Source organism: Ambystoma mexicanum, chromosome 2p, assembly GCF_040938575.1.
Source record: "Ambystoma mexicanum isolate Mex_15411 chromosome 2p, UKY_AmexF1_1, whole genome shotgun sequence".
Taxonomy (NCBI): domain Eukaryota; kingdom Metazoa; phylum Chordata; class Amphibia; order Caudata; family Ambystomatidae; genus Ambystoma; species Ambystoma mexicanum.
Window position 1 is genome coordinate 658,918,095 of NC_090923.1, and position 26,392 is coordinate 658,944,486.

The following is a 26,392-nucleotide window of genomic DNA, read 5'->3' on the forward strand; positions in this document are numbered from 1 at the left end:
GTGTCCTTAGGAAGCTCGTGGAGCTTTTGGCCGGATTCATTTAGTGGCAGATGTTTCACTTGACTATGGACACTCCAGCCCGCGGCATTGGGCTTCTGCAGCAACAGAGAGGCACAGCAAGTCGGGGATTGCGCCAATTGGAGTTTGTCTTGGGGTTAGCTGGTCCCACTAACCCAAGGGGAGAAGTCGTTCCTTCGGAGCTTCTGTCGAGGGGGGGGTGGTTAGCACAGCCACACGGCTTCACTGGGTAATTGAAGGTACAGGAGGTTGCAGCGGGCTTCTCTTCATGGTTTCTTCTTCGGATGTTTCTTCCAATGGTCAACTCTGCATGTAGTCCCAACAAACTCGCCTGGTTTTCCCAATCGTGCACAGCCTAGGCTATCTATCAGGACTGGTTTCGACAGGCACTCCTACAGACAAGGGCACAGGAGTTTCGGGACCCTGTCTTTCCAAACACTGGAGCCAGGAGTGGGTTAAACCTTAAAGGGAATCCAAAGGATTTCCCAGTGACCTTGCACTGAAGGTGCTGTGTCACTGTACAAAAAGCAGATGCCTATGGACTTTCAGACTCCAAAAACAGTGAAAACACAAAATCCAAATCGGATAAAAACGCATGAGACGGGGAGGAAAAGGTCCCACTCACTCGGGAGTTACAATTAGTCCAGAAAAAGAGCTCTGGATCTCCAAGGTGGGAGGATTTTAGCACAGAAATGAACATTCTCCCGAACAACTGGTCTTATGTGCTCTGATCACATCTTAATGCCTACTGCCCGAGATGAGCAATTTTAGCTCAGTCATGTCTCCACCAGATTTCTATTGCATCATTTTACTGCCTTGCCACCCAATGTTGGAAAACAATTACCCTGAGTTTTTTCATTTGGAAGGGGGGCAGGGGATTTCAGAAGTTGGACTTGCTCTATGGCTTAGCTCGGAGCTGTTAACAGTATTTGGTGGCAGGTACCTCATGTTTCATGGGTACAATTGATTTCTGAAACCCCTTTTGTCTCCATCTTGGTAAGGATACATCTTAATTGCCATTTTGCACAGTACTTCAAGATATTGATAGTTCGACCAAAGGACTGACCTGCTCTCTGCAAGGGTGACGTTTGGGACAGTAGGCCATGCAAATTGGCCGGCTAGTGCTTAGCGCGATTACGAGATTATTGCATCCCCGCCTACTCACCTACCATTGTACACATTTTTTTAAAACTACAATCGACCTTTTTTGAGCCCTATGAGGAAGTAGCCCCATTCGGACATCCGCATTTGCACTTGTGGCTACCCTTTGGCGAGTGATGTGGTGAGTAAGAAATAGTGTGCTCTGTGCATTGAGGCGAATTGTGGTGGTGAGTAACTTATACCAGCCCAGTAGCCTGCAACATTAACTTTTTACCTCTTACCCCTTGCAGAAAAAGGAAAAATAGCCCCCGGTACAGTCCAGATCCGCTTAACTCAGTGCGTTTCTATTACAAAACCCATGAGCACATACATATTATAAAAGAAGGGATTCACAATGACACACAGAATGGTTTTGAGGGACATCAACTGCAGCGTCCCGAGTTAAGCTGGTCACGACTCCCCAGAGCCGCTGAATTTCAAGGGTTTTGTTGCGTTAAATCTGGTCGGCTTCAAACTTCACTGCACTTTTATACCATAGGTTTTTACGGGCATTTGGCAGTGTCCACTGTACTTGTTCTCCGCCCACTGCCTTTTGCCTTGGCCACAATACACACTTTTTAAACTTTTTTTTAAACATTTTTTGACAAATTGTTCCTAACACTTCCATTTTCAGGGGTGGGAGGGGGATGCTTTGACAATCCTTTGGTTTAGAATGTCATCCAAATCCATCCAGCAAAATGTTATTAGCATTGCACAGTGCAGCTGCTGTAAAAAGCACCAATAGCGATATAAATGGGTTTTAAGGCGCAGTAGCGTTCTCAGTCTAATATTTTAAGAACTTCTGTATGGATTTTCCCCAAACCAGTCAAGAAATGTAACGCTTTGTGCCTACATTTTTTTTCTTCTTTTCATTTGATACTAGTTTGCCAAGCGGTTTTCATGCCCCAGCTCTTTTTTCTCTGGGTAAATGAACGTGAGTAGGCTGAAAACGGCATTATTTTCCAGTTAATTTGGCCGCTTGGTAAACTGTTTGCAAAATTTCATCCAATTCAATACAGCAGATCAAAAGTCATTGGCAATACATTTTTGGGGGAGGGGGCTGCTTTTTCATTTCTGAAAATACGCCATAAAGCAACATGGGAGATATCACTATAATTTTGGCAGAAGGGGACACCCAGTCTCTGGCAAATTTTTTTTAAACTCCTGGATGCAATAATCCTAGGACCCTCCCCTGACTCTGTGTGGAAAAACTGAGCACCAGTAAAGGACAAAGTAAATCCAATACTGGCCAAGACCTACCACACAAGAAGAACACATCCTGTTAGAAGAAGTCAAAGCACTGCTACTAAGGACACCATAGAAATCGTCCTGGTAAACCAGGGTATTAATTACATCTTTCCTTGTTCCAATAAAAGGCCTAACAATGCGCCCGCCCTAGACCTGCGCCCTGCGAACCCCTATGTCAAGCCACAAAAAGTCAGCATGACAACGCTACATGAAGTAATCCCACTGCTAAATCAGAGGGACTACATGGCAACCTTGGACATGAAAAATGCATACTTTCAATTTTCCAGCGCACAGAAAATTCCTGCGCTTCAAAATGGCAAACCAACACTACCAATTCAAGGTGATGCCCTTCAGCATAGACTCCACTCCAAGGGTATTCACCACAGAACTAGCAGCGCACCTACGCAGGGAATCGATCCCAGTGTCCCTTATCTGGATGACTGGCTGATAATGGGGTAATTCCCCCCCAAATTTGCAAGCCGAATACCCAACGAACAATCGGTCTTCTGGTCCAATCGGGATTCTCAATCGACGAGAAAAAATCAGTCTTGTTCCAAGCAAAACCGTTCTTAGATCCTCTTCTGTTTTTATGAAAGCTCCTAGGAGTGCAACACATATTGCTGCAAATACCTCAGTATCTAGCCGGTTGGCAAATAACTGTACGCAAATTTTGCTTGGGGTGATGGCTTTGTGCATTCATCAGGTTCAGCATGAATGGCAGCGCATGTGCCCAATGCAAGAGTGGTTAGCGATGATCAGTCAAGTGGTCAATGGAACGATCTAGTGGTTGTTTCACTAACCCTAGTTCAAGCGCTATGCTGGCGTACAAAGGAAGATCTGTTGAGGGGGAAACATTTTCACAATCCTTCAGTGCAAACGATTGTCACAACAGACTCCTCTCTCACCGGGTGGGGAGCCCACTACCTTCACCACACTGCGCATGGCCTTTGGACCCATATCCCAGCCCAAAATCGCGTAAACCTCTTAGAGCTACTAGAAGTGCTCAAAGCCCTACACGGTTTTCAAGTGCATCTGTCAAATCCTCAGACAGCATCACTGCCATGTTTTACTTAAGCAAGCAGGGAGGCACGCACTCTCCAAGTCTGCCCCGGCTAGCACAAAAGAATGTGGAAGTGGGCACTCAAGCGGAACATGTTCCTAGTATCGCAAGATGTTCCAGGGGAACTATTTTCTCTGCCAGACTCATTAAGCAGAGATCCTCTACCCAAAGAGCACAAGTGGCAGCTCAGAAGAAAAATCTCAGACAATATCGTCTCCCTCTGGGGCTATCTTCCCATAGACTTGTTAGCCACAAGCCTATAAAGACAATGCGCAGACTTTGCATCGAGGTTTCCCCAACGCGGGTCCAAGGGCAACGCCCTGTGGATGAGCTGGTCAGCAAAATGTGCCTATGCTCCCCCCCTCCCCCCCAACACTGCTGCTAAGCAGAATAGTGAACAAACTGCATCAGGAACCAATGACGCTAACCCTGGTTACTCCCAGGTGGGCGAGACAAGCTTGTTTTCCGCATCTGTGCAAACTGGCAATGTGCGATCCAATCAAACTCCCGTGCCTCTTGAACATGCTCACCCAGCGCGGGGGAAGTGGTCAAAGTTACACCCACATCCTCAATCCATGCACTTGACAGCTTGGCTCCTGAACATAGTTTGGCCATCTAAAACTACCTCAAAGGTGTATGGAAATCCTCAAGGAGGCACGTAAACCGAACACAACACCTTGTTATTTTAACTAAGTGGTGGCAGTCAAAAAATGTAAACCCAATCCAATGTACTCCATCACACATTCTTCATTACATGCTCGACTTACTAGACTCTGGGCTAGTATTCAACTCCAAGGTCCACCTAGCGGCTCTTTCCGAGTACACCACTTTGCAAAGCAAGGTGTCTGGTGGAAAGTCCGTCATTGAGGCATTCATGGAATGAATAAAAAGGCTTTTCATTCGCCCCATTTCAAGCCTGCCCCCAGGGTGCTGATCTAAATGTAGTACTCGCAAAGCTCATTTGTACCCCCCACCCCCATGAGCCTATGCACAAGTCACCCTTAAACACCTAACCTATAAACTGGCTTTTCTGTTGGCCATCGCCTCCATAAGAAGCCGGTGAATTACAAGCTGTGTCAGTGCAAGACCCTTTCTTTGTTCTCCACAAGACTAAGAGCACACCCTAGGTTTTCACCCAAGTTCATTACTAAGTTCCAGGGGGTACAAGAGCTACTTTGGCCTGCCTTTATTGCAAACGTCCCGTTGGACGCCATTTGCAAAGCAGCTACATGGAGCTCTATTCATACATTTACTCAGCACTACCTCATTGATGCACGTTCTAAAAGAGATTCACAGGTGGGACAAGCGTTGCTAAAACATCTATTTGCCGCTGTACCTTCTCGCAACCCACCACCTTCTCCAGACACTGCTCGCTAATCTATGCATAGTATGCGATGTAAGCAGATCCACAAGCCTCTGAAGGGATATATTACTCACTGTAATCGTATTTCTGATGCTTTTCTGCTTCGATTCACATGTGCCCACGTTTCCTCCCCTGTGGAGTAAAAGGTGAATGGATGTTTTCTAGCTTATCTTCTCTTATCTGCTTTATTACATCTGTACTCGCGCTACACTTGCTACCTCATGTCAGAAACAAAACAATCTGCGGGACCTCGGCGTGTGAACAACTATGTGTACACGGGACCTCACACTAGGGGATAGTACTGGCATGGCCTCTAGACATCCCTTTAATAATAAGGGTGGGAGCAGATATGTGGTTGTCCTGAAAGTCTTGTAAAATGTGTGTCTTGGTAGCACTGCCCTCTAAGACCCTGGAGAAAGGGTTTGCATTTGGGCTTTGCATACCCACAATACATTTTGTGTGTAAGTATTGCATATAACCACCAAAATCTGGGTGTTGCCAGAGATGCAGATCCTTGATGAAATCTCAGATCGGAGCAGTATTAAAGTGTTTTTTAAATGTATTAATGGAGTCTGCCTCAACTGAATTCCACCGTGTTAACCACCTCAAATGTCAAAAAATACAGGAGTAGAGTTTGTGGACTCTCCAATGCGATCTCCCTATCACGACAGTCACTTAAATTACTCCAGTACACAATCAAATTGGTTTATGGTTTGCTTTACGTTTAAATGCCTTCAATCCCTAGCCCTTGAGCAACGTGGCCCCCAAGTCACCCTTACTTTGAACTCTTGAGATTTATTTCCTTACCTCGAGGTGTAGGGACGGGGCATTTGCAGTGCAGGGACGGTGTATATGGAATTCGCTGAAATCGTTGGACTGACTTATCTTGTGGCATTGCAAATGGAAGTAAAAGTGCCATTGCGAGTGATGTCGGGCTGCCGCTGAAGACTGCGGGACTGCTATGGGACCTAGCTGACAAGATCAAGGTTCGATTTATCTTCCATATATTATTCACTGGGGAATCCCAGCAGAGTTGGTGTAGTTTGTGGGACAATTGAAGGCAGCCGATACATTCCAGCGCTTGATACGCTTGCAGCAGTCTGCCTTCACTGCCTATGCCACCTGATGGGGAAGAGGTGGAGGCTTCAGAATATGAACTTTCAGGCAATTGGAGCTCCAGCAGAGTAGGTATAGTCCGCATGTATGTGCTGTTTAGATTTTCACCAGTTTGTTACTAGTATTTTATCTAACGATTATGGTCCATTCACTCCGGAGCAAGGCACTGGTGGACCCATTGCCGCAAGCGCCGAGGGTTTGCGCAGCTGACAGTTCATCGCATGGGGAATATTGGATTCCAACTACTGTTGCTGACACTCTCGGAATGGGACACGAGCTGCTCACCCCCTTTGCAGCTGTTAATTGTTTTTTTTATAACTGTTTATTGAGTTTTAGAGCTTAACAACATAACAAGAAACATGAATCATCAGCATACAACAAGCGAGAAAGGCAAAGCATAGCATAACAGCATCAAAGACACTATCAAAGGCAAGAGGGGGGCATTGCAGGGCCAAGGGCCAAGGACAGTTGCAGGTCAAGGCGGGTAGATAAAGTCAATCAAGATGTTGAGCTGTATCGACCGCCAGGGTTTACTGCGCATCAAGCCATTTATCCCATATTTTCCTGAATTTGCGGGGGCAACCCCGCGCGTTGTAGATCCGCCGTTCCGAAGCCGCACACATGTTCAGGTCATTCCTCCATCGGTTCATGCACAGTGCGTCTGCGGAACCCCATTTGGCCGCGATAAGTCTCTTGCCAGCCCTTAATGCTATTGAGAGGAACATTTTCCCATGTTTTGTCAGGTCTACTTCCCCCCAGATGCCCAGGAGTACCATTTTGGGGTCCCTAGGGATTGGTGTTCCCAAGGCGGCAGAGATCATATTAATGCAGTCCCCCAGAAGAGCTGCAACACTGGGCATTCCCATATCATATGGTAGAAGGTGGCGGACTCAATTTTGCACCTGATAAATGTCCCATCATCTAGTCCCCCCCCCCCCCCCCCCCCAATCTGGCCATTGCAGCCCGTGAGTGATAAGAGCGGTGGAGAATTCTCAATTGTATTAGTCGGAGTTTATTTTCTATCCCAATTTCCCTGGGGGACATCAATGCATCGACCCATCCTCCGGCTCCAGTTGACCCACATCCCTTTCCCACTGTGCTTTGAGCTTGTCAAGCTGCGTAGTCCCAAAAGAATTGAGGGCCTGATAGAGTGGAGGTGACCTTTGAAGGGATGCCTTGGGGGAGGATATTGGTCTCAATGGGAGAGCATGGGGGTATGTCTGTCGTGTCTGGGAATTGGGTGTGGATGGCGTGGGCCAACTGCGCATGTCGAAACCGGTCAATGGGCGTCAGATCAAACTGTACTTGCATAGTCTCGAAGTCTAGGATGCGCCCCCCCCCTGTAATCACCTGTGCCAGTGTGTATATCCCTTTTGCGTGCCAGTGAGCGAAAGCACCCATTTTCACTACTTCTGGGAGGAGTGAGTTGTGCCATATAGGTTGGGACAGTGTTGGAATTCCTTTCCAGCCGACCAGTTTGTGTGCTTCCCGCCAAGCACGGCGGACATGGTGAATCGTCTTGGGAAGCCTCGGGAGATGGTTGTGGGTGGCATACAGTGTCTGGAGTGGGGATAACGGGGCCATGGTCTCCAGCTCGATACGGATGTGCGGTAGTGTGGGGTCAGCATGCATCCAATCGTTTACCACTCCGATCTGTGTTGCAAGGTAGTATGTACGTATGCAGGGCAAGCTGATACCCCCCTCCCAGACCGATCTTTGGAGCGTATCAAGGGCAATTCTGGATTGCCTCCCTCCCCATAATAGTGTGCGGAGATTCCTATCGATAAGTGCAAAGAATTCCTTGGAGATGGCGAATGTGGCGTTTTGGAGGACGTGGAGGGGTCTGGGGAGGGTCATCATCTTAAATAGTGCGGCTCTACCCAACAGCGACAGGGGGAGTGATTGCCAGTGGGAAGTGTCTCTGTTGAACCGCTCAAGCACAGGTTGTAGGTCCAGTTGGGGGAACCTTTCAAGTGTCGGGTCGAGTCGTATGCCTAAATATGTAAATTCCCTGATAGAGATGTGGTATGGGCAGGCCTCAGGAATCGCGGAATCACCACCCTGGATTGGGAAGTAAATGGTTTTGGTTTCATTCACTTTCAGACCCGCAAAGTTCTGATATTCCCTAAGGATGAGGGAAACAATAGGGCAGGAGATGCATGGGTTACTGAGATGGACAAGGAGATCGTCCGCATATAGCGAAAGGCGGTCTTCACCCTCCATCCCCGGCCCCCACCCCCGGCCAGGCGAACACGGTCCAGTTGGTGTTAGCTCTGAGCTGAATAGCAAGTGGTTCGATAGCCAGGAGGAAGAGAAGCGGAGACAGCGGGCACCACTGTCTCGTACCCCTACCCAGTGGGAATGATTTAGAGGATCTGCCGTTTTACTCTTACCGTAGAGCAGCCTGACCCATGATATGAATGCTTGTCCCAGGTTCATCCGGTCCATGATTGCCCAGAGCGTCCCACCCCACCGAGTCAAATGCCTTTTCAAAGTCCACCACCAGGAGGGCTAGTGGGACCGGTATCTCTTTGGCTCTGCACAGCGCCAGTTGGACCCTGCGTAGGTTCATATGAGTGGATTTGTTGGGCATAAATCCACACTGGTCCGGATGAATAAGGGTCTCTATTACTTTCAGAAGCCTGTTGGCGAGTGCTCTGGCGAGGACCTTGGCTTCTCCATTAATTAATGAGATGGGGCGATAGGAGGCCCATTCCTCCGGAGGTTTCCCAGGTTTATGTATGACTATGATGCATGCCTTCCTGAGGTCCGGGGGGAGCGCCCCGAGTTCTTTGCTACATAGGAACATGCGGTGCATATGGGTCGATACCTCGGAGGTAGGCTATTTCCATGTTTCTGTGGGGAAGCCGTTGGGGCCCAGGGTTTTCCCGGGTTGGAGCTGTGTTAGCGCCTCTTGCACCTCGGTCTCTGAGTTCCGCGTTCAGGAGTTCCGACTGGCATCGTGAGAGTTTCGGGATCTCGATCCGGTCGAGGTAATGGGAGGGTGCAGCCGGCGAGCTCTCGGCAGGTGGGGTATAGAGCTTCTCATAGTAGGTGGCAAATGCTTCGACAATGTCAGTCGTCCGTGAGTAGTGTGCCATCCGGTGACTTGATGGCACGCACATGTCCCCTGTTTTGTTGCCGCCTCTCCAGCCAGGCCAGTGTCTTATTTGCTTTGTCGCCGCGTTCATAAATTTGACTCCGGACGAGCTGGTGGGCAGTTCGTGCTGTGTCCAGAGCTAGGTTACTGAGGGCATCTTGTGCCGTGGTCAGGGCATCTTTCGTCTCCCGGTCGCTGCGCTCCAGGGTCTGTCTTTCACACTCCAGGACATATGCCTCTGCCTCTCTGATCTTCTGGGGTTGTCTTCTTTGGTGGGCAGAAACCGCTGAGATAGCTTCTCCCCGAAGAACTGTCTTATATGCCTCCCAGATCGCGATCGGGCAGTCCACTGAGCCCTCATTGAGATCGAAAAACTCTGTTGTCTTTTTTTTCAGTTCCTCCGCTATCTCGGGGAGCCGCAGATGGTATGTGTTCAGGCGCCAGTTGCGATCCGGACCTGGGCAGGCGCTCTTCAGGGTTAAGAGGAGTGGAGAGTGGTCCGAAACGCCCCTTGCGAGGAACTCAGCGGCCAGGAGTCTGTGGTTTATGCTACTGGGGATGAAGGCATAATCAATCCTGGAGAACGATTTGTGCCCGCCAGAGAAGAATGAAAAACCGGCCTCGTCGTCATGGAGTGAACGCCATGTGTCCGTCATTCCCAGGGCTTCGGCGAACATGGCGAGTGGCGTAGAGGCGGGGCGGCATCCGGATTTCCTATGAGATCTATCGAGATCAGTGTCCATGACCTCGTTAAAGTCCCCTCCTATCACCCACAGATCGGCCTCTTCCTCCAGGAGGACATGCCGCAGTTCAGACAGTAGTTCCTTCGTGAGCGTGGGGGGGGCATAAATTGCTGCGAGGCCCCATTTTTCGCCCCAGACATCGGCGAGCAGCAACACATATCGGCCCCGGGGGTCAGCTCTGACCTTCCTAACCTGTAGGGGGACACGTTTGTGAACGAGGATCATCGTGCCCCTGGCGCCTTTCGTGAATCCGGCCTGGTAGGTGTGTGGGTAGTTGGACCTTTTGAAAAAATTGGAGTTCGTACCGATCAGGTGTGTTTCGTTTATAAGAGCTATGTCCGGCGAGTAGCGATTAAGATATTGGAGCACCAGCCTTCGCTTTATGCTGGAGCCCAGTCCATTAACATTCCAGGACAGTAAGGATATCTTGTTGGAGGTCATCCTATCTGCGTGGGTGCTGTAGCTCGTCATCTGGACGGATCAATGGCAGTTGCATAGTGTTCAAGGGAGCACAGGGGTGCTCCCGTAGAGGAAACGCCAGTGGGTCGCTCCGTGACGACCCGCCAGACGCTTGGAGAACAGTAGTGTTATTAGCCGGGCTTCATAGTTGTTAACAATTCAGTTATGTTCGGAAGGGGATGCCTGTCAACCCAAATGTTCTTATTCAGGTCCCTTAAATCTACCCACATCCTTATAGAGTTGTCTGGTTTCTTTACCAGTACTATTGGGCCAAGCCACTCCGAACATTCTACGGGCTCTATAATGTCTTGTTCACATAAGTGCGTAAGTTCTTTCCTCAATGGCTCCTTTTGTACCAAGTGGAACTCCTCGAACTCTGTGTGCTACAGGTACAGCACCTTTCTTTAGAACAATTCTATGTTAGAAACCCTCAAAGTCCAATCTTCTCACTAAACACTATGGGGAATTGTTTCGCTAGCGCAGCTTTGATATCACTGTTGTCGTTGAATACACTCAGTATGGGAATTTCTTCTCCCGGATGAATTCATACCCGGAGAACAGCTTGTTCCTCCCAACCTACTACAGATGAGCCATTTCTTGCTATATAGAGTTTACAGTATGTCTCTCTATCACGGAAGCTTGACCCATGTACATCCAATGATATCTATGGGGGTCTTCCCATATCCTGTTGCCCTCACACAAGTATTCTGTATATCCTGCATTTTGACAGACAATTCTCCAGTAAGTCTTAACATCTACCATGGTGTATGGGGATCCAGTGTCCACCATGATGGGCAAGGATATGCCATTTATTTGCATGTCAACCCATGCCCCCCTATTTTGTCGCAATGATGACACCGTAAGTATTTGTATCTGTGTGTTCCTTTGGTTGACAGTCAGCATATCATCTCGTCCTTGATTCTCTTCGACACTCCTTACGGTGCCTCCCGGCATCCTGTTAAATATGGCCACTCTGCCACGTACATTGCTACAGACCTTTGCAAAATGTTCTACATGACCACATCTTTAGCACTCGATAGCTGCTGCGGGGCACTCTTTGTCACTGTCATTGTTTGTACCAACCACATTTTTGGCAGCATCCCTGACTTTGATTTCCATATCCAGTAACTCTACCTCTTCTTGAACTGGCTCTACTACTGTTGGTTAATATTCTCCTCACCATTGTCACCAAGAATTCCTCTCTTTAGGCCCATCTTGAATAATTTTGACCTCCTTGCTTTCCATCTGGTCAAACCTTTTTCATGCAGCGATCACCCAGTTCCATGCTCCTCGCCATAGCCTGCTCTAATGATGGGTTCTTAGTTTGCCATAATCTCTGTTGTTTGCACGAATCCGCTCCATTCAACACTAGCTGATCTGATCTCTTAAATATTCATCCCCAACGCCGGTAAAATTACATGTTGACATGATTCTTCTAAGAGACGCCATATAGGTGTCAATTGATTCAGATTTTAATTGTTTCCTAGAAAAGAATTTCTATCTTTCCAGTACAACATTAGTCTTGTTGCCAAAATGTTTGGCAAGCTTCCCCAAGGCATTCTCCAGAACAACCTTCTGTATCATCTAATTCAGGGAGCGATCTGAAAATTCTTAGAGCTTCTGCCCCAACACAATTAGGTAGTGTAGCTTCTTTGAGGTCATCATTAAATTTGTTTCCACCAATAGCCCTCAAACACACCTGGAAGCCATCAATCCATTGTTCCCAAGAGCACGTGGGGTTTCCAGTACACAGAAGAAATTGCATTGGAGGTGTGACGTGCTGCATGTTATTTTAGTTTGCTTTCCCCTTTTTTCTCTTTTTGTTTTATTTTTTAAAGCACACACTTTTTTTTTTTTTTTTTTTTTTCTCCTTCATTCCGTAGTGTAGGTGATGTTTTCACTTGCAGACTTGGTGGTCTGAGTTGCAATTTATCTTACATGGGTTGCATATGTGGTTTAATTGTGTGGTGCCTTGGTATTTCAGTTCTCAAATTTCATTTCACCTCTTTGTTCTGTCCACTATTTATCAATCAACAAGAATTATGCTATGCGGCCTTGGCTACTCTATTTCTATGGTTACACACTTTACTGGCTGTCACTTTGCAGTATTTTCCTTGTTCAACATTATTGTAGCATTACAATTTATATATTAGAGCTTGGATGGTCACCATCCTCTGCTTACTAAGGTAACTAGGATGCGACTTCATATGAAGATCATACGCAGCGTTACGCAAATTTTCTTTCCTAATACTGTTGCGACTTTTACAATTACAGTAGTATGGTTGCTATGGTAACATCCATACACTTCCACAAAATGGCCGCACGTAACGTTGAGTCTTAAGGTCCCTTCCTCGAACCTGTAGTGGCTGCCGTTGAGCTGCAGTTCATATCATGCATCCTTCTTGGTAAGCGTTTCTGACTATTTTTCTCTCCTACCTCTATTTAGTTGAAATACACAGTAATGTTCCTCTTTGTGGGCTCGTGGAAATTTCCTCTTTGTGGCGCCGAGCCTAAATCCTCAGTGGCAGCCCAGTATTTCCCTGCAAACACAGGCCCGCTACTGGCTTGTAGCGTGACGGGAGGCTTCTTCCGCTCTGCAGTTGCCAAGGGAGCTCCGGGGGCCTCCTTTAGTCATAAACTACCCTCGTCGCCAATTGTAGTAAATTGCTGCACATAAAAAGCTTTGTAACTGAGCTTTATTCACAAGCCCCCGGAGCACAACACGTCCGGAAGATCTCCCTCACTGTTCTCTCACAATACGTGTATATGCATTCTACGTGTATACATTCCACTGACAGTGATGTCAGTGACTACATAACAATTTCTATCATAGCTGGTCCACATAAATCCTTTCCACTGGCTTCGCCAATTGCTTCGAACCTTGCACATAAAGATGCCAATCAGCCCTTAAATCTGAACACCAAATTGAAGAGAGCACCATCACAGAACTTACAAATAGTCACACATGCCAAAAATAAAGTACATGAACAATTATGATGAAATTTCTTTGGTCCATTACAAAGTCATAACTAATATTCAAAAAAGCGAAGGAAAAGAATCTAAAGAAGCCTTGCGCAACAAGGTTCTAGCCTGGCTGCGTCAGAAAAGGTCCAGGAGTGGTCAGACGCACAGACCTAATCATCATCATTCGTAGGATTGATCAGAGCGATTGGTGCTCGCTACCTAACTGTGATTGTATTATAGTGGGCTGTGGGGCCAGCACCCTTCCTTCCTTTCTTAGACGTTGTACATATTTCCCCAAAGGTGCTTCAAAATGTACTCTGATTCTCTAATGCCTACTGTTCTCCAATAGAATCCTTCCTTTTTGCTCTCTACCATTATAGCTCACACAATGTTTACTGAGGTTTATTAGTTGCCTTGGTGGTGAGATTGTTCTGATTACTACAGTTTATTTTTTTTGCTTGCCACAGTGAATTTTAATTATGATATTCTCCATTTATGTATTTTTTTAAGTGTTTGTTTCTGTTTGGCGCCATCACACCTATGGGTCTATTGTGCGCATTACAAATGTAATAAAGTAAAGTAAGCTCCCACAGACCCGGCGTGCGTTTCCTGGAGGAGGAGGACGACTTTCATTCTATGCCTATTAACTAGGGGTGTCACGGTATTAGTTTTATGACGGTACGATAACTTTCTTTCCAAATGACGGTATATTATGGTTATCGCGGTATAGCAGGTGGAGTTAACTAATCTTAACAAATATTTTCTAAAAGGTCATAAATTGACAGATTTATCATCACAAACAAAACCAGGCACCCAGGGCCAGAATTGGGCTTTTCAACATACTTTCCACTGAAATGCCTTGCTTCCACCAAACGTGTGGAGAGGGGGGGCGGTCCTGCTGCAACTGGCAAAGCAAACGGAATAGCTTTTCTTAAGTGGTCATTTAGGCTTTTTGATGCCCCACTGGCTACTGGTGAAGATGAACATGTTGCCATCTTGATAACCTGCATGCCACAGATCAATGGAGGCTGATGGTAGTATACGCTTGTGCACATACACACGCACTCTCTTTACGTTACAGCCTTTAGTTTACTTGCGGGCCAAAAGGTGTTCAGTAATCACGGACGTGTTACCCTTTGGTATGGCAGAAGGGAATACCGACAGATCAGTGAATTTCGCAGTGTGACTTATTATATGTAAATTCGATGATAGAACCAGGGAAATCCCCCGTTGCCATATGTTTAGAGAACATTATCCATTATAAATATATAAACCGCCACCCCAAAGTAAACCCTTTTCCTTCTTGGCACTGTATCTATTCTTCCTATTGCTAACATATTGATTTTGTGTCAAGCATGTGTTGTTTATGGAATAGCATTAAAAACTGCTCTAACAAACTACTTGGCAGACGGCACATCCAACAGTGCAAGACCAAGACTGCGCAGCACTTGCTTATTGCAGCCTTTCCAAATCGGATTGAAAAGCACACTTAACGGTATAAACAATGTGATGGTTATTATTGTTCAATTAAGTGGTTCACGATAGTATTAACAGAATACCGTTATACCGCTACTATTAACATATGCCATGATCCTCCATGTTTTAGTAAAGTTTCCCATGCCCCAAATGTTACAGCTCATCACATTCATCGTCCACACTGAAACTTGGTTCAAGGACAATTTTGCACCAATCACGCACATAGCCTTCCTCCCCCGGCTACTATCTTATCTCCCACAACAGACCTTCCAGAGGTGACGGCAGTGGCACTCCTCTACAAACCTCATTTCTCTATCTCACTTACCAAAAAGCAGACATGCAATGCTAACTGTGAATCCTTTCTAGTAAAACTCTCTCGCTATCATCAACACTCACCCACAGCTTCCTACTCCTATCCAGACCTCCTGGATATGACAGACATTTTGCCAACTATCTTTGTGACTCAATGGCCACCATTCAGGTAAATCGCCCAACACTCGTATTTCTGTGAGATTTCAATATCTGTTTCGATATGCCCAACAACCCCATTACCCAACCCCTGATCGACAGTCTTGAGACAACCTCCCAACCAGGGAAATGTCTCCTCACTCCCCCAGCAATAAGAATGCCCACCCCTCCCACCCTAGCCCACAACCGTAAAGCCCTAATTACCGGGCTAATCCCCCAACTACAGCAAACGCAATGCAGACAGAGTGTTGGAGATGTAGAACATCAAACTGCCCATGCATGTGCTTAGGGTTATGCAAATGTCAGTGCACCCCCTAAAATAATTACAATGTTGGCTGGCGGGAGAGTATTGAGCACTGTTCCTTCTATCATGGGAAATGTATTTGTATTTATTTTATTTATAAAGCGCAGCCAGGCCCATAGGCATCCGTGCGCATCATTTTAAGTACAGGTTTCATAACGTTACACTTGCATACAGTAGATAATGGTGATACATAATAGGTGTAGATACATCCATATTACAGTTATAAACAGAGAATAAAGGAAGATGCAGTTAAATAATACAGTACGGTATTTACAGTAAATACAGAAGGGTAGACGACAGACCTAAGATCAAAGAGGTTAAACTGTTACTGTATCCAGATCCTGAAGCCAGAGCTTAGTGTTGTGCTTGAATAAGTGGAAGGAGGGTTCTGATCGGAGGGAAGCAGGGAGTGAGTTCCATAGCTTTGATGCTCGTACAGGGAAGCTACTACCGCCCGAGTTGTGGAGTTGGAATCTCGGTATGGACATTGTGTTTGCTTGAGCCACTCTAAGTGGTCTTGAGGACGTATGTGAGGACAGTTGGTTAGTAAGGTAGGCATGAGCGAGGTTGGCCCTGGCTTTGTGTGTTAGGGCAAGAATTTTGAGAGATATTCTGTGCTCTACCGGGAACCAGCGCAGGTTGCGTCTAGTTGCCGAGATATGCGACTTCTTGGGGATGTTGAGGACAGCCCTGATAGCATTATTCTGAATTATTTATAACTTAATATTTTTGTGGCTGGCACCTAAATAGAGGGCGTTACAATAATCGATTTTGGACAGAACTAGCGTTCTAGCAAGTGTGATGCAATTATGAGTGGAGATGCAATTAGGAGTGGAGATGAACGGCCTACAGGCAGTGATTAGTTTGATATGTATATGCGGAAGATGTTGCTACTGCGTTAGTTTGTTTGGAGAAGGATAAGGTGGCATCAAGGTAAATACCAAGAGTTTTAGTGTTTGAGACGGTAGATGTGCAGAAGTAGTTGATGCTATAGGAAATTGTGCCATGGGGGGGTGGGGTCGGGACCTCTGCCAAAGAGAAGATGGCCATGTGCTGAATGCCGATTGATGTTAATACAGGCTTGTAATTAGAACGGGAGTCTATAGTGGGCACAGTGGAAGGATGTGCCAAGTTTTAAGGAGATTTATGTAATGGTTCCTTTTTAGCAATCTGAAGGGGAGAATATGTGCTAGCCAGTTGGGTTAAATATTCTGTGGCTTTCTATTGATTGATTCATGTATTGGTGAAGTCTCAAGGGGTTCTAGAACATGTGAGGTGAAGAAAGTTATTTTTAATTAAGCAAGGTGAGGTTACGCCAGTGTAAGTAAGGTCCCCTTTGTTTTACATGTAATATCATTGAATCTCATGTGTTTTGTGGTCGTTGAGCAGCATGAACACATATAAAATCCATGTCTGTTTGCTTTCAGAGCCCTTCACTTGGCCGTCATTCATGAACATGAAGCCTTCCTGGATGCCATTCTGCAGTACATGGGTGGAACCGAATTCCTGGACCTTCAAAATGACTTGGGACAGGTCTGTGTTAATTTTGCATCATATGTCATCTTACATGCTCAGAGCACTCTTTCGCAACACTTGAATATTCTTCCTTTAATCGGGGGTAAAATAAAATCTGCTTGCAAGCTACTAGCCAATCACAGGTCACTCTCCCCTTGTATTAAATGTCAGATCTACAGATGCACCCCATGTATTATTCTTCACAAGTCTGTTATTGCCCACCAGTGGCTTGGGCGAGTTCATAGTTTGAGGCCTGCCGTTCTAGGTAGTTAACTTTACAGTACTAAAGACGTTTGACCAGGCTAAATTGTCCTCCTGGAGCAAACACCAGTTGGTTTGATTAAAATTCCCAAATAAAAAAAAATCCTTACCTTCATTTGTCTGAAGGTGTTTAAGAATAGCGAAGGGTGTGACATTTCTTATTTGGTTGGTTTATCACTAAACCTTGGGATCCTTGTATCACCTTAATTCATGAGATATGTTCTCTTCCCACCACATCCTTCTCGCAAAGGTAAGAAAGACGTGTAAATTGGGTCATGAGGAGAAGCCCCAGCCCGTTTATGGCATCATCCTGCCTATTAATGATTTGGAAGTAGGATGTGTCCCCTCATCCATTAAATATTTCCCGCAGATGCACGATTCCATAAAATTAGGCATGAAGACGTGTACTCTCATTCGTTCTTTTAAAGTTACAAGCTACTATTCTGGCATGAAGTCGCTTGCGCCCTCCTTTCTCTGAATACACAAGAGCACACCATTTCTTAGACACTATTGGCACTAGGACAAACTTTGCCTCATTTCTAAAAATACTTGGACAAATTCGAAAGCCATTCCTCCATGACAAGTGCAGTTTGTCATGTTACAAGTACCAGGGCAAAGATTGCCCTAGTGCAAACAAGATTGATTTTCACTGCATTTTTGCACCAGAACCAAGTGTGCGCTAGTGCTAATTTGATATGGTCGGTCCTCTTTCCTAGTCCTCTCCCTCTTTCTGCCACCGCCTACCCTGGGTATAGCTTTTCCTCTTCTCCTGCCCCCAAATTGTCCCTCAAACGTCTTTTGTGCCGTACCTCAATATAATGGCAGCCCACAGCTTGCATCGCCCGCTCATCTTTATTGGATGTGCAATATTCTACAGCCTCCTTGCATGTTTTTAATACTGTTTCACCTGAAGGGCTGCGATAACCTGGGCATATGAGTAAGAAGCTCGCCACAATCTCAACAGTCTTAACATATTCAGAATCTGGCACTAGCTGCCTTCCCACACTTAGCAGTTAGGGGGGCATCACATTGCAACCTACATACAATACCTTCTGGCCTACTTAAAAGTTGGTTATAGTTTGTATACAAAAGTTAAAAACTAACATACATATTTCATTTTTTGAGTTCTTTAAAACATTCTTTTACATAATTCGGTTGCTTTAAATTAATGCAATAACTGCACTGTAATCATCTTTTCTTACAATAGCAGGTTGCCGCAATCGGGTTTTAGAATTCAGTTCAATATAACTACTCGCCATTTCATTGTAACATTATATAATTGCCACATTGTCCTAAAATTCATATTCCAGATTCAAGGTCTTATCCTCAATTTGACAAAAGTTAATTGAGTCTAGTTTTTCTTTGCTAAATCGTCCTCAATTTTGAATAAGACCAGTGTCGGTGCCAAAATCAAGCGCATGCGGTTGCATTATATACAATGCCCCCAAGGTAAATCTTGCAATCTCATTTTTCTGCGGATAATATAATCCCAAAAGAGTACGTCTGTCCTCCTCAAAAGTATGAGCAATAAACCACTAGATGTTTTAGGGTTTCTGAGTTTCACATATCTCGTTTTAGATTGCTAATATCATGATTGTATGTGCCTGGTCGGATGTTATCGTTCGACTTGGGCGCAGTAGTAGGGCAGAGATATGATTTTTGATTACCAATGCGTTCCAATGTTCTCTCATAGTGGCATTATAGCTATAGCACTTAGAGGATCCTTTAGGAACTCGCCATACATCCCTGTGGACCAGGTAAATCAATTCTCTGCTAGTGTTGGGATGCCATCTCAAATGTACGAGTCCTAATAGGGGATTAAAGGGGTACAATTTGCTGTCACATAGTCAACAGAATGGGTGCATGATCGCTGATTGGAATATCTATTATGACTACCCCATCTACCCCTCCTACTAACCCAATGGATACAAAGAAGTAGTCTATGTATGATGCAACAACACTTCTGGTCCACGTTTCCACATGTGTGGCAGATTTGTATTCCACCACCTGGATATTCCAATCTCTTAAGTACCGATTCCATTGCTTCCCTCTAATTGACAAGGCTGCCCGCCATTTATACATTGCGGATACATTAGTAGTTGCACCTGGGCTAATGTATAATCGCCCCCAATTATTATCAAGTAATTGGGATTCTTTATCGTGGCATCCTGAAGAATCCCATCGAACATATCTAAAATTAGCAACCTGTGGCTCTCCAGATGTTTCGGACTACAACTCCCATGATCTCCTGACATTGACTATGCTGTACAGGCCGGATGGGAATGGTAGTCCAAACACATCTGGGAGCCAAAGGTTGCAGACCCCTGTACTAGAGGCAGGATTATAGTATACACACATCAACCGGTGTGAACACAGCGGACACCCAGTGGGATTGAATTTGACTACTAAAAAGCAATTATTTGCACATGCAACATGAGTTATGGTTGACAGCATTACTTATCAGTATGTCCCTCCCCCCCCACCCCCTTCCCTGAGTAGGCGTCCAGCAGGTCCCTGCACTGCTGGTACACTATGAGTGGAGTACCCATTCACAACAAACTCATTCACGCTCATAGTTTCCTGTACAAATAGAACCGTTGGGACCATGTGTTAGATTTTATAAACCAATCTCCCAGGTTTTTTCATCCCACAGCAGTTACATGACATAAATGTGTACTTCGGCTGGCTAGAGTTGTTTTTGTTTGGCTGCCATATCCAATATGGAGGTCATCAGTGGCGCCAACCGAGTAATGTTCGAAGCTGCCCCCACTAGTGCTGAGATCTGAGTTATGAGGTCAGCTTCGTCTGTGTCTACCTCAAGAGCTTTTGCGAGTGTTAGGTCCCTCATTTCTCATATCCGATTCATCACACTCAGTTTCTGGATCTGTTCTCCTGTTTCACACCTCCTCCCCCTTATTTTAACAGACCCACATTATCCGTACTGCCACCAGTTGTTGACCTGTGCCATATTTAGTTCATAATCGTTCTCCATCATCCCACCAGCAGATGACTTTGTGGCAAAATGTATTTGCTTGTTTACGATGCGCTCCGCGTTATGCCCTTTTCCCTCTGACTCTCAGATGTACTGAGACAGATCAGCATTATTGTTTATCAGCTGATTGTTACTATCAACTCCCATTTTGCTCGTTTTATTTACAGTCAGGGGAAAGTATGTTGATAAGCGACCTTGCTTCTGCGAGTAAGTTGACTCGCCTTCATTCCCCCGCTAGCCTAACCCATGTTTCTCCTTTGAGTTTCCATTAGCACTGTTACCTAGTTTGTGTGTTGTTGGCAATACTAGGTTTAGTAGTGCTTTGGGTGCCTCATTTAATTGTTAGATCCATTACCAATTCATTGGCTGATGCATTGGATTTTTGATTCTTACATTGGGCCTCTTGCAAATCACTTTCGCATGATTCTTTATTTTTTTTATGTATATCTTGTGTGCCTGCGTTTAGTTTCTTTTTTTACGAGAGAAGAAGTTTGTATTAGATTCCTCTCATTCTTGTGCATTCGACACAGAGCTGCTTTCATTATTCGCTTGCTCTGGGTCTACTTTTTGTGTCGTGCTATTGACGCCATGCACCACTTGTGTGGCCGCAGCGTCCTCGATCAGTTTAACAAGGGGTTGAGGGACTATTAGGAGAATCCTCGATATCCCTAGACAATGAGTGACCTGTAGCAACCGCAATAGTGCCCATCATTATACCTTCATTCGATCTTTGATGCTGCGAAATAAGATAATGAAATACGTCGTCCAAATTTAATGAGTTGGCTTGTATAGCGGTTAATAGGCTTGGCGATAGAATGTCCGGACCAGTGGCATCTACTTTTAAACCGTCAGCCACCACTTTAGCATATGAGCACCGCGGGATATTTACGTTTTTGCACACTTGCACAGTTTGGGAGCTTTTATCAATCCATCCCGTTTTTGAAAGAGCTAATGTTCCAAGAAACCCATTTTCTCAGACTGACAAGGCACATGTGCTAGCATAAAGCCTTCTAATATGCATATTTGCCCAGACATTTCTGCAAGCATATCCTTTGAGTTCAATCATGACCTTTATTTAATAGATTCAGAATAGAAGATATGACCAGAAATGTCGCACTGTTCTCCCTTACATATAGAGTGCCTACTGTTATAATTCATCCGTTCCAAGCCCCTATTAAGTCTTTCATTGGTAGATCACTGTCATTGCCATCAGATGACCCATTGACGTGGCTATGTTCTGCAAACCCCTCCTCTACAGCTATCCCTGTCTGATTGTATGTAGGGGAGCTTGTGGAGGGTTGCGTTGCTCTTGCCAAATGATTGGAGCCACACCCTATTGAGGGCACACAGAACATCTAGTCTTGGAAATTGTGCAGGCATATACTTTCCACCTCGGAGGGCAGAAGCCCTGCTGGCGTTCTTGAGCCCAAGGAGATGCAGTATCGCTTTTCCCATTCATTTGCCAATGTAGGAGCCAAGATAGATGCATCAGAGATCCCATTAAAAGACTCTGTAGACGGCGCCTTAATTTGTTTCATCGCTTCCCCATCAGATAATCTCTCCTTATCAAAAGATGATGGCTGTGGTTCACTATTAACAAATCTCGATCCTATTTTCAATGTGTATGCTGGAGTGCACAGTTGTTTACCCACACTGTCATTTGGTTCGATAGCTAGCGATTGCAAACTGTAAGGGACTGTATGTGCATCAATCACTCGCTCATTATTCATGGACTCTTGTAATATCGGGGCGATAAACTCTGTACTAGAGTCATGCGTTTCAATCGGCACAGTTCCATGCAGTGCAGAGTTCGGTTTTACTGCTGAAATACTCTTCCCGCTACGTAGACTCCCAACCATCTCCAGACAGTGCAACGCTGAAGTTAAGGCAGTGTCTGAGCCACCAGAGCCCTCTCACCACCTCGATTCTCGTTGACACAACTTCTCATGGACCCAATATGCACAACTCTTAAAGTCACTCACCCCAAGAAGCCCACCTCCAAGAGACAAATATCACAGTTTCTTAACGGATTCCAGATGAGGGCACCCCGTGGGGAAAACCCAGTACACCATCCACTCGCCGCACCGTCAAACAGTCAAGATACTTTCAGACACTTCCGGTGCGCATGCCCAGATGTTAAATGGAAAAGCGTGTCCAATGACCAGCGCAGGGGGCGGGACTGCGGTGCGTGAGTGTGACTATTAGAGAAAGTGAAAAGAAAAAAAATGGAAAGGAACGCTTTAGTCACGTAAAGGGCGAGGCAGTGACTCTATCAAAGAGTAACACATCAGGTGTCAAAGAGTAACGCTATTTTAGAGACTGTCAATATTTACATTTGAGTCCAGTTCCCAATGCACAAACGAAGTGGTGTAGTTTGCAGCACACAGTGCTTCCTCTCACCGACTGCAGCAAATACTTTCCCACATAGTTCAGACCGCAGCAAGCCAATAGAACATTCAAACAGTCAAAAGACACTTTGGGACACTTCCGGTACCTACTTTTGTTTACCCGAGGTATTGAAGATTCACATGGTGTTTAGTCTAGAAAATACCCTACCATAGCATAGACGGTATATTATGTTGGCCGAAAACCAACTGCATCATATGCCCAGCATCGCCAGTACAGAATCGTCTGCATAACCATAGAGCGTCCATTTTGTACCAACAGAATCCGCCATTTTGCTTCCTCTTGTTTTTATGTTCAAACGCTTTGCAAAAATGAATTTAATTTCGTTCTGCTCCTGCAGTGAGGCCACAAGTTACATATGAGAGACAAGCCCAGACAAAAATACATTGGTTTCCTCCCTCACGAGTCCTTGAAGGCGAGCAGAGAGGCATTTAATCACCAACCCAGGTGCCAGCTGGTCTCGCTGAAACTGTAGGAATAGACCGTTGGAGGCATGAATTATACTCTTTCACGGCCCCCCCTTGCTGGGCCCCTTTAGATCAAGCTGACCTCTAGCTCACGAATAGAAACTAGAAGATGGCATGTCTTGGAATGTGTCCCTCCTACGAGCACAAGTTTGCTCACTGAAAAAGAGCATTATGTTCTCTGTAACAAAGAATAGTGTCTGTGCCTTCTCAAATTGCAACTGTTGCTAAATAAATGTCTTAGAAGGTGTCATTGTCAATCACCGAACCCTTGCTCAGGAAGATACATTATGGCAGGTTTTGATGTGTCATAAGCTTATGGTATGATGGTCTTTTTGTATATATGACCCTTAACATTAACATAACATATATGTCACTGTTGTAGAATGCTTGCTCTCTTGTGTCTCACGAGGTCTGTGTGACGCACATTGCGAGACGTGAGACCCACTCGGCCGACAGACTATTTGCTTTGCAAAAAACCCTAGATTTTGGGAATTGAACCTCTTGTCTGGCGTATCGGTTCGTGTATGGTGATTGTGCCTTGTTTCCATGCGTGAGGGTCTTCAGGGCCTGTCAATGGGCCCAATGCTTACAAAGTTTCTTTCACCCAAGCTATCCATGGGATCTTCGTACAGGCATTCAGGCCACAAATACCTTTCAATGTGGCTTGATTTACTTCAGGTTGCCCAATAGCCTGAACCAATATGCACTTGGTAAACCAAAGATACGATCAGTGACGGTGCCACCACCCAGTCTCTAGATGCAGGAGCCCTGTTGGAGTTTGCACTGGACAATGAAAAGCAACTTCTAAGGAAGGAATTGTCCGCTGCAGTCATGGCGGCAGATGGTATAGACACAGGATAGAACTCTGTTGATAAAACTTCTAGTGCATGTCCAAGGGAGCTCTTCTGTCCTGGCTTTCTCCAGCAACCTTTGATGGAACTTCACAATCCCACAGGCAGATTGGTTTAATTTAGTCCCACTCCTTTTCACTACCGCCCCTCCTACTCCTTCGCCTGGTGGTTAGCTTGAAACCAACAGCTTACGGGAGCTACTTTTGTCTCAACTTTTGAGTATTTGAGAATCTTAATAAAGAAAAATTAGGACCCGTTTAGTACACATTTAAACAGAATGGATCATACATAATTGGCAAAAAGTTAGTTTGCCTTTTTGTTATGGAAGTTTGAAACTTGATTTCGAATCCTGCTGAGATACTATCGCTAACCATCAATAATTTTCGCAAACACTCCTGGGGATATTTGGTTGGTCCATCACAATGGCCTTAAAAAATTGTTGTTGTTAGTGAGTCTCTTCTTGTGAATGCAGGACTACTAGATTGCTATTTCCATGCAAGGGCGAAGCATGGCCCCCATCTGCAAATTGCATGAGCAGAATGTCCTGGCATCCTAACCTGGACACTTCCATTTGTTACTCAACCAGAAACCATTCTAAATCATTCTAGGACCGGCTAAAAGGGGTGTATGCAGGCTTCCACCCCAGTCTGATGCCCATCTCCTTCTCTCCTCACATCTGACGTCTCGAAGAAGTCAAACTATCAGCTGCACCTCCTCAGAAGTATTCTTCCTTTCCTCACTTCCCCCCAGAAGCTCACTATCTCCAGAGCTCTGGTCCTCTCTAGGATGGACTACTCCAACATCCTCTTTCTAAATCTTCCTGCCTCTACTCCTAATCTACAGCTTATCCAGAACAGAAGTTTAAGACCCTCTGCATCGTCCACAAGGCTTTCTGGAGCCTGGGCTCGCACTACCTCCAACACTATCTCTCTCTTCCTAAACATCGCCCCTCTCAAGCTCTCTGCTCATTCACTTCCAACTCTGAGGGTCCGTTGCTTTTCCAAGCAGTGAGTTGGGGGCAGATCTCCATCTTCAGCTGGGGCCTAACCCTGGAACAGCCACCCCGCCTCTCTCAAACTTGAGCAGAACCACCTGGTTCCGGAAGCACTCAAGGCCTTCCTCTTCTCTTCAGCTTTGTCTTACTCTCCCCTGCTGATGTCCCAACTTCACCACGCACTGGTCACCTGGCTAGCCTCTCGGCTCTCCTAGCACTTGTGGTCTGTATTCCCCCCACCCCACTTTACCTCACCTTTTGTCATTCCCCTGCCCTACCCGAAATGCTGTCGGGCCTAGTATGACAGTCGTTGTCTGTCTCGTCTTCTACCTCCCCCCCCCCCCCCCCCCCTTCCTTATTGTCAAAGCTCTTGCACTATCTGAAATGTCACCAGGCCTAGTATGATAGTTAATTTCACATTCTTAATGTCTCAAGGCCTTGTAAGAATGTCATTGTATTTTCCCTTGCTCCCTCCCTTGCCTTGAAGCGCTTTGAAACACGTGTTGATAGGCGCTATACAAATAAAATATCAATACAGTCCCTTCTCTCTGCACTACGCTGGCTGCACTTTTGAGTTACCTGCACTTCTCCAGCTCGCCCCGCCCCCCCACGCCCCCTCTGCACTTATCCCCTTCCACTTCCCTGCACTTGCCCGATCTGAATGACACAGGGCCTCGTAAAATTGTTATTTTGTCTTCCTTATGTTTTCCCCGTCCGTGTCTTGTCGCGCCTAGAAAAACCTGGGTACAGGCTCATTATAAATGCCATAATGATATCATCCCCACTGACAATTGCTCCATCAAATGTCATATCAGGCTGCATTTCACTCTTACTAAATTACTATTCAGATGTACTTCCAAAATCCACTCTGGCAGTGGGTTTTGGATGACCAACCTATTATGGTGAACAGGAAAGAAGCGGAAGTCTAGCCAAACTCAGTCATGATGGCTAGAGGAGAGGTAAGGCTTGGTCCCAGGAGGGGTGTGAAGAGTGGTCTAGGGCTACAATGAGAGGCACAGGGCATTCCAGTAGACCGAGAAGTAGAAGAATATTTATTAGTCCTTTAAAATGCACACTAAGCAATGAAACCTTCAGTTACGTATTATCACACAACTAGTATCAAATAGAACTCTTACATTTTACCTTAAACACAGTTGAGCAATACAGAGCATAAGCAAGACTTTCAATAACTGCAGTAAAGTGATTTAAGAGGGAGATAAACAGTTGTCAAAACCAGTAAGGTAAGTAATAAAAAGTATAAAAGCATAGGGGTTGCTGCTCTAGTAATTTACCCTCCTATCTTAGATCATGCAAATACCTCCCTAGGGGCTGCTCGAACTGCAAACTGATACTCTAGGGTCCCTGTTCTGATTGATTACCTTTCTATCGAACTGCCAAATGGCCTCCAATGTTACTAACATTTTTACAGATTTAGTTTATCATGGTT

General features: G+C 45.6%; 1 protein-coding gene across 1 annotated transcript in view; it reads left to right on the plus strand.

Moving 5' to 3' along the window:
- The window catches only part of NFKBIB (NFKB inhibitor beta), a 106,884-nt gene that overhangs the window by 33,226 nt on the left and 47,266 nt on the right, over positions 1–26,392 (plus strand). The window contains exon 2 of the mRNA XM_069644217.1: positions 16,887–16,992. Within this exon, the coding sequence (XP_069500318.1) occupies positions 16,887–16,992 (106 nt within the window). The remainder of the gene's footprint in view (positions 1–16,886; positions 16,993–26,392) is intronic.